The sequence below is a fragment of the Rhea pennata genome, chromosome 5, assembly GCF_028389875.1.
Source record: "Rhea pennata isolate bPtePen1 chromosome 5, bPtePen1.pri, whole genome shotgun sequence".
Taxonomy (NCBI): domain Eukaryota; kingdom Metazoa; phylum Chordata; class Aves; order Rheiformes; family Rheidae; genus Rhea; species Rhea pennata.
In genome coordinates this window covers 52,622,281-52,639,676 of record NC_084667.1, presented here as the reverse complement: position 1 = coordinate 52,639,676, position 17,396 = coordinate 52,622,281, and the positions used below count along the sequence as shown (strand labels likewise).

General features: G+C 41.0%; 1 protein-coding gene across 1 annotated transcript in view; it reads left to right on the top strand.

Annotated features, from left to right (window-relative positions):
* FBLN5 (fibulin 5) overlaps positions 1 to 16,681 on the top strand; it is a 54,789-nt gene extending 38,108 nt beyond the window's left edge. The window contains exons 6-11 of the mRNA XM_062576195.1: positions 1,960 to 2,076; positions 3,218 to 3,337; positions 6,295 to 6,417; positions 6,969 to 7,095; positions 10,028 to 10,223; positions 12,001 to 16,681. Of these exons, the coding sequence (XP_062432179.1) occupies positions 1,960 to 2,076; positions 3,218 to 3,337; positions 6,295 to 6,417; positions 6,969 to 7,095; positions 10,028 to 10,223; positions 12,001 to 12,162 (845 nt within the window). The 3' untranslated portion in view covers positions 12,163 to 16,681. The remainder of the gene's footprint in view (positions 1 to 1,959; positions 2,077 to 3,217; positions 3,338 to 6,294; positions 6,418 to 6,968; positions 7,096 to 10,027; positions 10,224 to 12,000) is intronic.
* The last annotated feature ends 715 nt before the right edge of the window (positions 16,682 to 17,396 follow it).

Sequence of the window (17,396 nt, the reverse complement as noted above, 5' to 3'; positions counted from 1 at the left end):
GTTGGCAAAGATGCACGTGCCTTGCTTAGTGAGGTGGATCCTATCTCTCCCCATCAGTTGTCAATCTTCAGAGTCCAGTGACTGTAGAAATCAAAGCCCTGTTGTCAACACCAGCAGTGCAGCCAGTTGTTAACTTGGAAAATCTGTCTGCTCCTCCTCCCAACTTTCCCCCTGATTGGCAAGATTGAGGAGAAAATCACTTGGGCTCCCAGACCCTTGACCACCATCCCCAGAGCTCTGATATCCTATTTGATGATTTCCAATTTGTCTTGGTATCATTAGTGGCCACATGGAAGAACAACAGAGAGGGTAATAGTCTAATGTGTGGACTAGCCTTGTCAGTCTTTCCATGATATCTCATATTTGAGCCCCTGGCAGGCAGCAAACCTCTCTAGACAAGAGATCTGGTCAGTGGATCAGTGCCTTTGTCCCGTGCAGCAGGGAGTCATCTCACAGTAATCACTCACCGGTTTTTCTGGGTGCTCCTGCAGGGTTTAACAGACCAGTTGCTTCCTTTGAAGCCAGCTCCTCTTCAGCTTGGAGGGCACTAAGTCTGTTGCTCGATTCAATAGAAGCTGCATATTCTCAGCATCACTGAAAATTAGGCCAGGCATCATTTCCTCAGAGTATGATTCCTTTTGGAAGTGTTTATTTGAATGATGTCATCTTTGTAGCTTAGTGTTTTGTTGATTGAATGCTCCTTTTTGATACTTACTTGAGAGCCTCAGGATAGATGTTCAGATATCTATGAGTCTTCTATCAGGCAAGATTGGGATTTTTTTCAACTTATCCCCAGACTTTTATATAATTATAATTTTTCCATACACTGTTCTGATTTCAAATTTGAAAAAGAAAAAAAGCAAGAAATAATTTACTATTGCAATAAAACATTCCACAGTGGCCTTATATACATGAAGTACTTTTACAGAGAGAGTCTTCCAGTGCCTACTTTCTCATCTGCTATACTTAGAATAGCTGCTGAGAACAGCAGGGATGGCTATTGAATCAGGGGTAATATTTGCTCTGAGATCTTATGGGAAACGCCCATAAGGAGAATCTGAATGAGAACTTTATGTTCAGAAGTGTCATTGGAAAGATGCAAGCTTTGTAGGTAGCCATAAAGAAAGCTCCATTGATCAAAAGCCAGTTGATACCAAAGGAAATGCAAAGCTTTGGAAGCGACAACTGCATCAGGTCTTTCATTCCAGTTCCTAGGCAATGAGCAAGGTTCTTCTTACATGTACGTATTTGTAGGGTTCATGGAAGATTTTTAGGGTACTATAATTCGGTAAATTAGCCCTGTTTATCTTACAACATTTTATTTTGCTTGTAACAGTCAAATGTATCTATTTCTAATGCTGCAATTCGGCCAAGACTAATTTTTGGCAGCAAATTAGTTTTTCACATTTTAGATCATGTAGTTTGTCAGTTGAAGGTTCATATAAAATGGGAATGGGAATGTGACTGTTGGAGAAAAATCATTAAAGTATATCTTGTCAAAAAAAGAAGCAGCACTTAGGAACAAATACTTCTTGCTTTTCTAGGTAAGTAGCTTTGGTATATGTAAAGGTGAAAAATGACTTCTCTCCTGATTCTGACAAAACTCTGATACAGTGCTGACTGTGCGTGTATTGACTGGCTATCCAAGCTGCCAGGACCGCTTCAGAGTCACCGCTTAAAGGGACTGACCCTGAGCTTTCTGATGAGATAGCGTTAAACAGAATGTTACATGCATGACAGTCAGTTCACAGGCATTGATATACAATCAGAGGTTTATAAAAATACACTGCTGCGTTCTTTTGGGTAGAGATATGTTTTAACTAGAATTCTGGATCTGAACACCTGAAAGTTTGGCTGTTAGTTCTGTGAATAATATGTTGGCTAATTTCTCTGTTACTGGTATAGTTGATTCAATGTGTGTGTTAATTTGTATCTGCTTTTTATCTTTTCCATTTGTAGACATAGATGAATGTCGCTATGGCTATTGCCAGCAGCTGTGCGCTAATGTACCTGGTTCATATTCCTGTACATGCAATCCAGGCTTTACCCTCAATGATGATGGAAGATCATGTCAAGGTACTGTCTATGGTCAACCATGAATGAAAGCTTTGGTCCCAACCCTGCAACACCCTTAGAAACTTGTTTAGTTTTCAGAATACAAGTAACCTTCCTAACATTGCATTCGAAAGTGTTTATAGATTTGTCTGCCTGAGATAGTTCTGTAGCCCCACGTGAATGTATGTGTTTGTCTTCACCTAGAAGGGACACAGGAGCAGTGTGACCAGTGTAGCAATAGAAATATGCACAGAGGCCCTGACCCTCTAAAATGTAGTTACTCATCTCACTAAAATTGTCAAGAGATAGGCAGTGAAGTATTTTGAAATTCCAAAGCTATGCAACTCTTCTGAGTCAGGAAATCTCTGACAGATAAGGAAATTAGTCCCATGTTTCCCAATCTTCAGACTAATGACCTGAGCATTAGACCACTTTTTGCTGTGACATGCTACCTGAGTCAAAGTAGATATGACCTCTTCGTAGAGGCTCTCCGTAGCTATCCAATACTGCTAAGCAGCTTCCCACATACTCCAGGAAATAGTCTGTGCTAATGACATGAGGATTTCCAGAAGCTGCTTATATGCTGAAAGGAAAAAAATTGGTTCTGTCATAGCCCTAGGTTTACATGAGGAAGTGTATTCCACATTATATAATTTTCCCCAGGTATATCCTGCTGCATTTTGTCTCAGGTCTTTACGACAAAAAAAATCATTGAATAATTCAAAATAACATGATAAACATGGAAGCCTTTGTAATAAATACTTTACCCCCATGCTCTGTATTATTCTTTTTTTTTATTATTACAGTCAGAGCATGCAGATTTCCTCTGTGGTTCTTCTGTTGTGAGTGACCATCTTTATCCATCAGAAATGAGATCAGGAGCCAAGAGTTATGTTAGAGCTGAGCCTCACTGATTTATTAAAGAGGCAGCCTGAACACCAGCATTGGTGAAGACATTCCCAAATACTTTGTTTCCAGGCAATCTGGTGTTTCCAGTACGCCTTTCTCGGTCACCACCCTGAATTCCAATAAATAGTGACTTCGTTAAATTTTTTCAGACCAAACCATTTTGCCTGTACAGCTAGTCTCTTTGATATGATTCACTGTAATGAATAGAAAACAAAGTTTTGGGAGAAGTCACTGATGCATTATTTTCCCACAGATGTGAATGAATGTACAGGCGAAAACCCTTGCACTCAAACCTGCGTCAACACTTACGGCTCTTTCCTCTGCCGCTGTGAACCTGGCTATGAACTGGAAGCTGATGGAGTTAACTGCAGTGGTAAGTATCTTCAGTTATTTATTGTTTTGGTAAATACTTTAAGTAACAATGTTTACGTAAGTTTTCTTTTTCCACTGTATTGTTCTGTACATACTTTTGTAAAGGTCTTCTGCATTGGGCTATGGTTAGCAGCAGGATAGTTCCAAATAATCCGATCCTTCTTCAAGTTAGAGCAGATAGCAAAATCCCAGAAAAGCATAATGGATGAAGGCTGCAAATCATTTTAAAAATAAGTAAATATTAAAAAGCTCTAAGATAGTGGTAAAGAAAAAGTTTTCAAGTACTGAACAGGGAGCAAGTAAAACAGGGATATTTCTAAAACATTCTTCCATGATTCAAGAAACTCTCATGGGCATAAAGCACTTTTCTATATGTCTGTTGAATGCATGTATTCCTCTTGTTCTTATGCTGGCATACTTCTGCCTGAGACCTTTCCCAGTTTCCTCCGTGTGGCTCTGACTACATTTCAGAAACAATACATGATTTCTTAGCATAGCTGTTGCTGATCCATTCAGCACGTAGCAGATAATTCAGTGTTTATGTCCCTATTCTTTTTCTTCTCTTGTTTTTGTTTTTATTTTATGGCTTTATTCTAAGTGAAGGCAAATAGTTAAACCTGTTTCTGTGCTTAATGTTCCCACAGCCTGATAAAATGAGAGAACCCAGCCAATATTTCTTGGAAGAAAAACACACTGGAAAATATTTGTTTTTTAATTTACAGTAAACAGATGTAATATGCTGTTTTGAGACAGAAGACATGTGATACACAGTATGTGTATAAATTAGTGCTTACAAAGCTATCCTTCCCTGCAAACCTCATTACTGTAAGGAAAAGAATGAAGACTTCAATCTCTGAAGGGTCTTACACATTTAACATTCAGAGCTGCAACACCTAACTTAAGACTTTTGCTTTCAAATGGAGTTTCCACTTCTGAGTTAGACTCCTGGGCCTCTTACATGTTTCTGAGACCATCAGGGGCCTCAGCAAGTAGATTGAGGGCAGTGCCACATAAGCATTGCCAGGAGGAAATGGTGACAAGAGGGGTAGTGCTTGAAACCCATTCTTATCTGAGAGTTAAGCCTGCAAAAAGAGACCTGCCTCTGCTCAGACTCAGAGCAGAGAAGCTTTTCTGGGGGAAGGCAAGCACACTGCTGTGGCTGTGTTTTGTGTAAACGTGCTGAGGAGCAGGTTGTGTTGGTGTTACCAGGTCATTCGGTGCGGTGAAATATTTAGAGGGCCAAACACAGGAATGGGAGAATCAAATTCAAAACTGCTCTACTCTGCTTAAGCTGGAGTAGAGATATGAATGCTTTTGTGCCAGCAAGTGCCTCTCATGAGCAGGTTAAATTTCTCTGGATGAGCTTTTTTTCACTTCCTAGGTAATCATTAGACGTAGCTGAGGCTCACTGATGTGTTGGATTAGTCTGTGGCCTAGCAATTTTTTGACCTTGAAGATGGGAGATATTCCCACTCCAATTCAAGGAGAGAGGCAGAGATTTGAACTTGGCTCTCAAAAGGTGTTTCCTAATCGCAAAGCCCTTTCAGGTGCATTAGATGTGCTCTGCAGTCCTACCATCTTGGCCCCTGTGGTGAGATGGTTGGCAGGAGCCCCAAAAGGTCTAGGCATAGTGAAGGTGCATCTATCCTGTATGGAGTCAGCAGCAGAAATTTAGGGCCCTCTGGATGCTGAGTGCCTTCAGCATCTGACAGCAGCATAGGTTTTATGAGTCTGATGGTGCTGGAGCCTTGGGCTGGTCACCTAGAGGAAGAGTTTGATATCTCGGTCCTTTTATGGAGTCAGCCCTCCGTGCTTGTTTTGTCAGTAAGATGGGGTTTTTTCAGAGAATTCACTGGGGCAAGCCACAACAACAACAGGACTATGCAGGTGTAGAGTTCCTTTCGTCTCTCCCTTGGTTGTGGACGTGTGGTTGTGGACATAAAGCCACTTGAATATATTTGCACTTCAAATACTTTCCAGTGCATTTGTACAAAACACCAGAAGCGGATAAATGGACTGAGCCCAATTTAAAAGAAAGGGAAATACAGTGTGAAGAGTAAAAGTGATTTGCCTGGGAGAGTCAGTATGTCAGAGCTGGGAATAAGAACTTGGGAGTTCCTGGCTAGGACTCCGGCCTTTGTTTCTTTCTTCTCCTGAAGAGGGAAATAAGGAAATGATTAACAGCAGCCTCCCTCAGTCTAGCGCCTTTGCATGTGTTTTCCCCTCAGTTAGCTGCTTCCATGTGCAGCTCTGAAGTTCATCTTCTCACTTGAACACAGCTCTGCAGAATCCACTGGCTGGTCAAGTCATGAGTAAAAGCGGGGGAAAAAAGGAAAAAAAAAAAAAAAAAACATGATTTCTGCTTTGAATCAGAGATTTGACAGACTGCTTAGCTTCCTGGGTATCTGGAAGATCACTAGGATTCCACCATTCCACTAGGTCTAACACAAGCTGGGACGAGCTTGAAGTCTTACTGGAATGCATTGGAAATAACTCGCTAAAGGCTAAGAAACATAAAACAGCCAGGGTTGGCTGCAAGAGTTCTGCTGGGACGCATGGGTCTCTGGGAAAGAGAAGTTTGCTCTCCAGAAAAAAAGAGAAAAAAAACCATTTGTCTCTCCTTACAAATTACAGTTGCAGCTTTGTTGCTAGAGTAGCTCTATCTCTGACATAAAACAGAACTGAAAACATGGCCAACTGGTGACAGGTGTTCTGAAAAGATAAATAAATAAGTTAGAGCCATACACTGGGTCCAGCAACGGCCTTGGTTTCCCTAGGAGTTAAAGGTTTAACAGAGAACTTGTTAAACGGTATTTTGCCAGGCTGCTGCAAAGCTCTGAGGAGCTGGAGGGCACCAGCCCTCCGGCCAGGGTAACAGGCTCACAGTCTGCTTCTGCCTGGGGGGCTGCTCCATCGACTGTAATGCCAAAGACTCTAAGCTTTGTTTTACCGCTGCAGACATGGACGAATGCAGCTTCTCCGAGTTCCTTTGCCAGCATGAATGTGTGAATGAGCCTGGTTCTTACTACTGTATCTGTCCTTCGGGCTATATTCTGCTGGATGATAGCAGAAGCTGCCAAGGTAAGAACATTCCAGCTCTGGTTAAAACCTGGGCAAGGGGGCGGACTAGCAGATAAGTCCCATGTCTGGAAAGAGGCTTTCAAGGACTGAGATGCTTGGTCTTGGTGCTGCATAATGAAATCCTTGTAGGGGCCAGTTAGGCAATTCTGGTAAGAATGTCGTCACGTGAAGAGATCCACTGAGGCCATTTGGGGCACTGGTGTAAGAAAAACATTGCTGACTAAGAAACAGTTAAACAGTAAAACCGTCAAGATGCGCTCCTCTCCACTGCGTGTCTCTTTAGTTAGCAAATTCTCTGAGGTCAGAGAGGTTGAGCAGCAAATTTCTTTTTACTTGCGCAGCACTCAGCACATGGGAGCACTACCATAAGCAGAAGTGCACGCAGTAAAAACTGATCTTAAAAAAGGATCCAGTTATCAGAATGTCACTTCACATGGTGCAAAGACGTTTTTGCATTTTGGGACAATTCCTTAAGATGGAAACTGTTTTTAAAGGTGGTATATTGCACAAATTTCCCTGCATTAGCCTCTCTTTTGTTTCTTGTGTTTTAGATATCAATGAATGTGAAAATAGAAACTTCACCTGCACTTTACAGCAAACGTGTTTCAATATCCAAGGAGAATATAAATGTTTAGACCCAGTCAGATGCGAGGAACCTTATATCCAGATTAATGAGAAGTGAGTAGCACCCACAGCCACAAGAGCAAATTCTATCTGTGTGAAGCATATCTAGAGTGAAACAAATAAACTGCACTTTCGAAACACAGCCATGAAGTGTGTCTAAAGATCTATAGGTACCTGCTGTTGCTGCATTTACCATTAGTAAGCTTTATAAAAATAATAGATTGCAATTTCTTATGAGGTCTCCAGGTGGGATGTGATATGTTATAATGTGATATGATACCCAGATGTGTGGGAACTTAGACCACAAAAACACTTACCAGTAAGTAGAGAAAACAGCAAGATCCGTAATGTAATAACAGACATTTAGTAACATCACTAACTGACTTCATATATGCTCAAACACAGCCTGTTTGTTAATATGAGCACTTCCTGTGAGTATTAACCAGCTCATGCCTGGGAAGTACTTTATAAACATTACATGTTATAGCAGGATGCAAATAGTTGCCTGCTACTTAAAGGTTAAATATGCTGAAAAGGCTACGGGCTGATTTGCACTGTCTTGAAATTGGGTATGTCTGAATGGGGTTGATAGCACCATTACTGCCTAAACTTGGAATTATTTGACCAGTGATTCTTGCATTGAAAAAAAACCAAACCCCACATCTCTAAAATTTGCATGATTCTTTTACATTTTGTATGTGCCTTCCTGGGGCTCAAATTATTTCAACCACCGACAGAGCTCTATATATTGCAGTCCATATAATTTTGTCCATAGTGTTTGCACTGAACTAAGTTACTTGAGATTGCTTGGCAGCCTAATGGATTTTATAGAAAAACAAGAGATGAAGAATCCAGTGCTTCGCATGATAATTTCTTCATATGTTCATGTTGTTTTCTGGACTAGGGCGGCTGAGGACTGGGCACATGTTCCATTCTGCCACTTCTGGCTTAGAGCTGGCAGGGTCTTAAGCTGAAATGTCTTAAGCTGAAATGTCTTAAGCCTGTGTATCTGAATTCCTCCGAGGCCATCTCTGGAGCCCCTACAGATCAGCTTGCACCAAAACTCTTGATCTCTGAGCTTTGTATTTGGTGGCTTTGTCTTGTGTCTAGATGTGACTGAATTTAATTTATGGTATATGTCTAGAAATGGTCAGTATAAAAGCCAAATGAATTCTTTGCATCTGTGTTCTCCGTGGAAGGACCTGGGTGTTTCCAATGCCAGGAACCTTTTTATAGGGCACTCACCAGAGGAACTATCTAAAATTAGTGTCAGTAATGGAAGCTATAGAATAAATAGGCAAAAAACATACTCTTTTGCAGTAAGTTCCCTAAATGGCTTTTATAAAGGGACATCCTGTCTCACAACTTTATTGGATTTCTTTGAAATGTGGTTTAGGAACAGGGGCTGATACAGTCTGCTTGAGTTTCCAAAAGCTTTCAACCAGACTCCTTACATAAAGCTTTTGAAGAAATTTAGCAGCTGTAAGAGATGAATAAATGAACAAAATTTTGAAAGATAAGAAACAGAGTGTAGGATTAAATTGTCAGCTTTCACAGCAGAGTTCTGCAGGAGTCTGACCTGGACCTACTCTGTCCAACATACCTGTAAGCAATGTGGGAAACAGGATAAACAGTGAGGTGGCAAAGTTTGCGAAAATGTCTGAGGACAGTAAAGAAAAGGGCAAGCAGAAAAGAATTACAGAAGGATTGTACAAGACTCAGTGACTGTGCAATGAAAATGGCAAATGAAATTCAGTGTAGATGAATGTAAAGTGAAAAGACAATCCCAACCTCACATATGAAATAAAGAGCTTGATCTCATCATTAATGACTCAGAAGTGAGATTTGAGCAGTATTATGGGGAGCTTAACCTCCCTAATGCTCAAATATTGAGTTCTGCCTATAATGCTCAATCTGCAGTGTTCAGCAGAGATCAGAAAAGCAGTATGAATGCTAGGTGTTACTAGGAATGGAATAAAAACATAGAAATAGGGAAGGGAATAGAAAATAAATCAGAGGATATCCTTAGAGTGCTGTGCCATTGTGTATCCATGTCTTCAGGACTGGGCAGTTCCACCTGCTCCTCCCAACAGTACACCACAGCCAGAAAAACGTTCATGAACAGCAACAAAGATGATCAAAAGCAGGGTATGTCTTTCGTGTGAGGAGCAACTAAGCTAGGACACCTCAGCCATGAAAGAGGTCAGATATGAAATCCTGAGTTGCATGAGATGGATGATGAGGGTTTGGCTGTTTGCTGTCCCTTGCGACAGACAAGCTGGGGGCATCAGAGGAAGTCAGCAAGGGAAGTTTTGAGACAAGCAAAGGAGTTGTTCCTGCCCATAGCCTGTTGGGGCTGTGGGACTCCCTGCTGCTGGGTGCTGGGAGTACTAAGAGTTTGTGTGGGTGTAACGGGAAGCTACACAGGTTAATGGAAGAGAAGCACATTAAGGGCTAATGAATACAAAGGAGGCCTTTGCTTTTGATCTACTGGAGAAAGAATAGAGAGTTTACAAGAACTTTGCTTTGACCGAGGATGGCTTGTCATGTGTTTTCATGTAATATATAAAGGATTGTTAACCAAAGAATACAAAATATAGCACCAGCAGTGTACTGCTCCAATAATTAACAATTTTGAGGACAGTATAGTTTAAATTACTTTCAGAACAAACATACACACTGAGGGGTTATTCTGCACCTGCAGAGTTGCTTTAAGGAAAGTATAGAATTTTGAGTGATCTAAGGAGACTAAAGATGCCAAAATATTTTGGCAAAACGTGGACGGGAAGAGGAGGAAGACAGAGATATAGGCAGGCCAGAGCAGTGGTATAGATAATATTAAAAATGAGCAAATTCTTTGCAAGTTTCATTAACTTTGATAGACAATAAAATTCTTTTATTCATTTATTTCTGCAGACATATTAGCATATAAAGAATTAGACATTACAGGATTTTTCTAACCACTGACAGTAATCCTCTCTATTAGTCGCTGCATGTGCCCAGCTGAAAACCCTGGCTGCAGAGATCAACCATTCACCATCCTGTACCGAGTCATGGAGATGGTGTCCGGGCGGTCTGTGCCTTCTGACATTTTTCAGATGCAAGCAACAACTCGCTACCCTGGAGCCTATTACATCTTCCAAATCAAATCAGGGAATGAGGGCAGGGAATTCTACATGCGGGTAAGTCTGATGCCTCTACAGAGAACCTAGAAAAACCTCTCGTTAGCTGAATTTCTTTCTGACAACAGAGCTCTGCCTTTAACAAATACCATTTAAATCTTCAAAATGACATTTTTATATGCTGACATGCAGAGCAGTCTGCTGATCTGCAGGCATTGATGGCTTTTTCAGGAAGAAAACCTACCCAAAACAAATGCGCTCAGCTGCAGAGGGCTTGGGCTACCTCTTTTAAGGCATTAAGTTCAGCAAGATCTGTGACTCCTCTCAAAGAATGACTCATGCTTGCCATGCTCAGGTGAAACTGCTGTGTGAAGCCTTCTTTATTTAATAGACAATCAGTACTTGCCACCTAAAGGCTCAAGTTTCCTCTTTTTTTTTTTTTTTTTTTTTTTTTAACTGTGCATTGGAAATTGAAAAACTTGAAAATCAAAAAGGCTGGCAAAAATCTTTACGCCGAGAATTGGCTTTTTGGATTGTTTGTTTTTGTTTGTTGCATTTTTGTCCACTGAGAAACCGCATTTTATGTAAAGAGTATTATAGAAAACAAAACTTCTTTAATCAGAAGTTTCTTCAGAGACATCCCTGTTCCCCAGACATCTTCACTGCACTTCTGACAAAAGTGGTCTGGGAATGATCATTTACATCTCACAAGATCTTTCCTGTTGTCAAGTCATTACAGATCCCACTGACCCTTTCCCCCCCATCTGGTTCTTCTGCCACTTCTTAAGACTTCAGTGACAAATGTCATCATCAAGCCTGGTGGTTTTTTTTTTTTTTTTTTTTTTTCATTTATCTCATAAAACACCCAGGGCCTTTCTTTGCTTGCACAAGTTGACTTTTTCTTTAACTGGCAACAAAATGTTCCTGAGTTTATAACCAGCAGGTGGTGCTTATTCATTGTTTTGAGAACAGTAGAAGACCTGCGGATGGGGAAGGTGCCAGTGGGGAAGGAGCAGGGTGGCCCCTTCTGGAGATGCTGTTCATGAGCTGGGCCCCGCAGCCTGGCCTGCCTAGCTGCCTCCTCAAATTTCTGTCAGGCTTTGGGTAAAACAGATCCCTCTCTACGCTTCTGCTGGAAAACAAATTGCACTTCATTTTAACATCAGAATTCCTGATATTTAAATACTCATAGTTCACTGGTCTGGCCATATGTTTCTAAGCTCGGCTTCCACTTACTAGCGGTCAAATTTACTGAAGCACCTGAGACCTGGATTGATTATAGGTCCTGAGCACTTCTGAAAATCTGACCTACCATCACCTTAACCTAACATATATTTAAAAGTCTCTTCAGAGGGTAAGGTTTTGCAATGTTGCGTATGCAAATATAAGTCAAACTCTGATTCCGTTCACACAGGAAAAATACACAAGAACATCTGTTCTTTAAGCTCTGCTCACATAAACTCTCCTTAGCGTCTGCTGCTTCTAAGTAAGTGTTTTATACATCAAACTAATACCTCATCAGAAAAAGGTCATTATTTGTGCATATCGTAAATCTGTGTTTTCATCTTCTACTGTTCAGACAATAGCAGATTTATACATACAATGGCTTCTTTCATGTGCAGGGCTCCCAAAGGCTTTAGAAATTGTAGAAGGTGATAGTTCACGGAAAACACTGAAATGGAGCCAAAGACTGAGGTGAAGCTCTCTCCAGTGAATACAGTAGCTTCTAAGAGAGCAACAGAAAACAATGTTATTTTGGCTGCTCTAGGACCAAAGATCATAGTTTTTGAGCGTCATTTTTTAATATCTTACCTACTTCCTCTTGTTTTGTGCACAGCAAACAGGACCGATCAGTGCTACTCTAGTGATGACCCGTCCTGTGAAAGGGCCCCGTACTATTCAGTTGGACTTGGAAATGATCACTGTTAACACCGTCATCAACTTCAGAGGAAGCTCGGTCATCCGGCTGAGGATATACGTATCACAGTACTCGTTCTAAACCCTGAGTTTGTGCCCTTCAAACATTGAAACAGAAAGACCTAATTCCTCCTCTGCAAAACTCTGTCAGTACATATAGCAGCTCGAAACCGAATCAGTATTACCACAGAGCCAGTGACCTAAGCCAGTCTGAGGAGGGAGGCCTCTTCGTGCACAGTCTCCACCAGGATGCAGACAGCCGAAGATGTATCATCAGCAGATCCCATATGATTCTCTATATGGTTATATATTTTAAGAACTCTTTTTTTTTTCCATTGTAAACATTTCTAGAGTATGAGTCTATGTTTGAAAGACTGTGAACCTTTGTAGCTCCAAGGCTGCTTAGCAAAAAGCACCAAAGAAACTGAGAAAGAAGCTGGCTTTTGCAATCTTGCTTTATTCATTTTAAAAGGAAAGCAGACAAACAAGCAGAAACCAAAACAAAAAACCACCTCTCGAAAGAAAGGATTTCAGAAGTGCTAACTTACATTCCCAATTATCTCTGGAATTATCAGTCAGGCACTTTGGCTCAATTTGCCCTGCATTTGTCTTAGTTTCATCTGTTTCTCTTTCATTCTATTTTATAGTTAAAATTCATTGTAAATTCATTCCAAAATACATGTTGTACTATGTAATCTTCTACTTTCTAACGAAGTGTCACATGTTTGGGTTCCTTACTGTATTAAATCTTTCTATATAATAGAGATCATAGAAATCTATCACTGGATGGTATATTTTACAATGTTTAGGATGTCATGCTTATTTACACCCAGGCTCTTTGACATATGCCTCCACAGCCAAAATAGTGTCCAGGGGCTTTAGAGCTGAAGAGAATCAGATCTCTGTTTTCCCCTGTTTTTCCGACTGTAATAGTTACAAACAGGTTATGATCGTTGTAAGGTAGTACTAACTCAGTAATTCTGGCTGCAACTAACTACTAATCTCCCGTTAAAATACCATTCAGATCAGACCAGTCCATATTCCTTCAAAGAAAGAAAGAAAGACAGAAAGAAAGATTTATTCCATTTACATATAGTGTCTCTCATACATTCCTAACATTGGAGAAAAAAGGCTGAAAGGGACTTGGAATAGTCATATAGTACGTGCCTTTGCCACAAAGCAGAATCAACTATGCAACCAGTACCCAGACCTCAAAGGATGGAGATCCAGAGTTTCCATAGGCAATGTCTTCTCAGGTATAACTGCTCTAACCAGTAGAAAGTTTTTCCTAAAGTCTAATGTGAATGTCCCCTGTTGTAATTTAAAATCTGTTGCTTTTTAGTCTACTCCTAGCAGAAATAGAGAACAGTTTATTATATTCCCCCTTGTAACAGTCTTTCACATGTCTGAAGACTGTTGTCATGTCTCCTCTGAGACTGTTCCTTTCTAGTCTAAACAAACCCAATTCTTTTGGTCTTTCCTCATACATCACATTTTCTAGACCTTTAATCATTTTTTGGTTTTTTTTGCTCTCATCTGGATTCTATCCAGTTGGTTCACATCTTTCTTGAAGTGCAGTGCCCAAAACTGGGAAAAGTATTCCAGCTGAGGCCTCATAGTGCTAAGCTAAATATATATATATATGTGTGTGTGTGTGTGTGTGTTTGAAAAAAAAAATACACACAAATAATTGTGTAGTTTGGAGGTATATTCCTCACCTTGTTGAAGGCACTGGCAGTTTGATCTTTGATTTTAGTAGGGTCAACATTTCATATACCTTGCTTTTAAATGTCCTTGATGTTGGCTCTTTTGCTATTCCTTCCCACTTTTTTCTTTATTGGCTTGTTTGCTCTACACCGGGGCTAGGACTAGAAAGATTCACCTTTGCTGGCCTTTTGGGGGACTAGTAGAACTTAACGTTGCGTGGGAAAGAGAACTTACAAAGATTATAATGCAAAGAGGCAGGAAAGGAGGTCTTCATTAAAGTAGGAGTTTTAAATCAAAGATTATAGATGCAAAATATTCTTACAAAACAGACTGCATGACATGATCAGAAAATTGACTCTCTTGCTCCTAATAAGCTTTGTGAGTTAGTCTGAAGTTGTTTTCTCCCAGCTTTACTAGCAACACTGCTCTTTTTACTTGTGCTCAGCCTGAAGGAAGCCCTGATACTTTAGCCCACAGCAACAAAATGCTCTCTACTGATTCAAGCGTGCTTTAGCAGTTTCCATTTCTTAATTGCTCACAGGTTTCTGCCTAGTGCTGCAAAGCGCTGGGGTTCAGAGCTCTGTAGGCAGGCTGCCCTCTGCCCCCTGCACAAACCTGGCTTGCACCTGACTCCAGGCTTCAGCGGGCCAAGCAGCGTGCTGGAAGCCAGCGGGTTTGTGAGCAGCTCACTTGGAGGGCACAAAAGTAGAGGAGATGTGCAGAAAAATACCAGAAACCAGAACGTGTTTCATGAGTGGGTCACACATGCCGCAGTCTTGGAGGGGAAAATAGAGATGACCAGAAAGGAGGAATGATTGTTGAAGCAGTGATGCCAAAACTGCTCACGGGTACCAAATGATGGCAGGGGGACAAGGGAAACGAGGAGGCTCCGGTGGAGGAGAAAGAAAAGGGGGAGGCAGAGTCTTTCTTTAAAGGCATTAAATGCTTTACGAAGCTAAAAGTTTTCCCAGTGGCTGGAAGTCCTTCTCCCCCCCCCCCTCCCTTTTGTGCCCCTCTGCTATCACTTCTTCATGCCTGGTTGAGGGGTCCACTCTCTTGCTCCCATCACATCACCTCCTGGAGAGGAAGAGCACTCTGTCAGACATCAGGCAGTTTCTCAGTTCTGGGCTGTTCTCCCATGGCCCCCACATATCAAGCTGATTTAGCCCTAATTTAGAAACATCAAAAAACCAGAGGAATTCCATAACAAAATACTTTGTTAAAAGAGCAAAGCTTGAATGCTTAGTTTTAGTATGGTCCAGTGAATACTCATAAAACAATATTACACTTTCTATATAAACATTCTGTGCCCGAAAAAAAAAGTGAAAAGTCTGGAAACAAAGGAATTCAGCCACTTCCCGACCGACATAACATCTTTCATCACTCACTATCACTCCAGCCAACTTTAACTTTGCCAAAATATATGCCAATCTCAAAATAATAAATTACCACCAGTTTATAATATCTAAACTCTCCATTTCCTATTCAGGGATGTGTTTCCAATAGAACGTAGCAGGCTCATATATTACAGCAATTCTCACCAAATAAAAGAAAGGATTATGCATGACAGGTCTTTACATGATAAAATTTAAAAATGCAAACTTGTGACTCCTATATGTTCATGCTCTCCTTTGAGGCCAGCTCTCTCTAAGAGCAGACAGATTTCCCACTCCAGACTAGTCAGAAATTCCTTCTTCTAACCTATGATTTTCTAACAGGAGGAATTTTACCATATGGACAATATTCTGGCCAAAACAAGATGAGGGCGCTGACCTGGCTTCTCTCTGGCTCTGCTGCAGGGCTACCCTGACATGTTCCCGTTTCCTGGCAGAGCTGGGGAGGGCCAGCTCTCCTCCTCCCCTGCCTGCCAGCTGTCACGTCTATTTAAACAAAGTTCCTCAGGAAAGAGACTGCCTCTCACTACATGGTTGTACAGCACCTGTTGCCGGTGCAATAACTGGAATAAATATAAATAAAGGCAGAAATGACAATAATCTTTGATACAGATCACAGTGATTGGGAAGGAGAAGCTACTCTGACAAATGAGCCACATGATTCATGCTATTCTGGTTAGGGGGCAGAGGGAGAAGAATGGCAATAGGTGAACCATCCAGTACTGTAGAGTTGAATGGATCCTTTCCTGGATTATTTGACTTTGAAATATTTTTAGGGGATCAAGTTTTTTAAATACAGACAACATAATGTTACTTCCCTGAGAGTTTGCTGGACTCCACAGAGTCACTTTTCAACCCGTACTTCTCCGAAAACAATAACTTTGTTGGAATAACTAAACTTCTCTGAGTGTCTGGTAACCACCCCCATCGCCAAAAATGCAGCATCCAGTGCTCTTTGGTATTTAATGCAGAGCTGTTTCCTTTTCAGTTAGGAAGACTATCCTTATATTTATCTTCTCTTGGCTCAATCTTTACAAAATTTAGTCTTCCACTCTTATATCCTCATCACAGACTGTGTCCGACAGTATTAGCATCAGTACGACTTACTCATTTTTCTGTGACTAGAACAACCAGAGCAACAGCATCAATAAATTTTGTGTTTCTTCATGTTCTCAAGTGCAACATATTCACAAAACACGTTACTGAATCTTTTCTGTAGAAAAAGAAAAAAGAAGTTGTTTAATCCTGACAGGCACCATTGTATGAGGGCAAATAAATCTTCATCCTTGATGAACTAACCCTCAGCTGATGTTAATTATCATTACTCCACTTCTCTTTAATGGAAAGATAGAAACCATATTGAGGATCCCCTTTACAGGTGGTTGTATGGAGGGGGAATTTTCAGCGGCTAAAACTAGTTGTGATCATATCGTTCTGCGTTTGGAGCAAATTGTGTTTCCTCATCTGACACAAGTGCATAAATGTAATTTAAATCCTTCACATTTTGCTGGTTTAATTTTTGAATGAGTTTGGATTGGTTCAGCACAAAAGCTGGTGCCACACAGTTTGTGGACTGCTTGAAGGTTGAGGCTGATGGTCATAACTGGACTTCCTAGCATGCTGTAGAAAGCTTGCCCAGAAAAGGAACCTGTACTGAAGGTTCAGTGTCATTGGGGAGTGCAGTGGTCCAGAGATAGTTGCACTTGGATGTCTCTGATCCAGCAGCTTGTCTCTTTCCTTACCTGCTTTCTCTGCAGGGTGCACCTGATGTAAGTACACAAGTCACAGGGAGAAGTCACACCTATTTTGGTTTTCATTAGTTCAAACTTCTGCACATGAGATCCGTCATTCCTTCAGCCAAATCGATCCCCTGTGTAACTTTAGTATCAGTGAGATCACATGAGGGAGAGTTTGGCTAGCAGGCAGATAAGAGAATACTGATGCAGTAACACTGATGTAAGAGTTGGGGAACCTAGCTGAGTTTCAAGGGGATCTTCAGAAAACCCTTCGTCTTACCTACCAAATACGCCCCATCCCTATCTTCCCCTCTTTCTCTAATGGTAACATTAAATTATGTCCCTTAGAGGCTTTCAGATCCCTCCAGAAGGGAGGGAGAAGTCACTCATTCTCCCTTTTGAGTCATCCTGGACAAATGATCTCATTAAGGTCATGCACAGCAAATACATAATGACTGAGCTCTACTTCTTCATTAGAG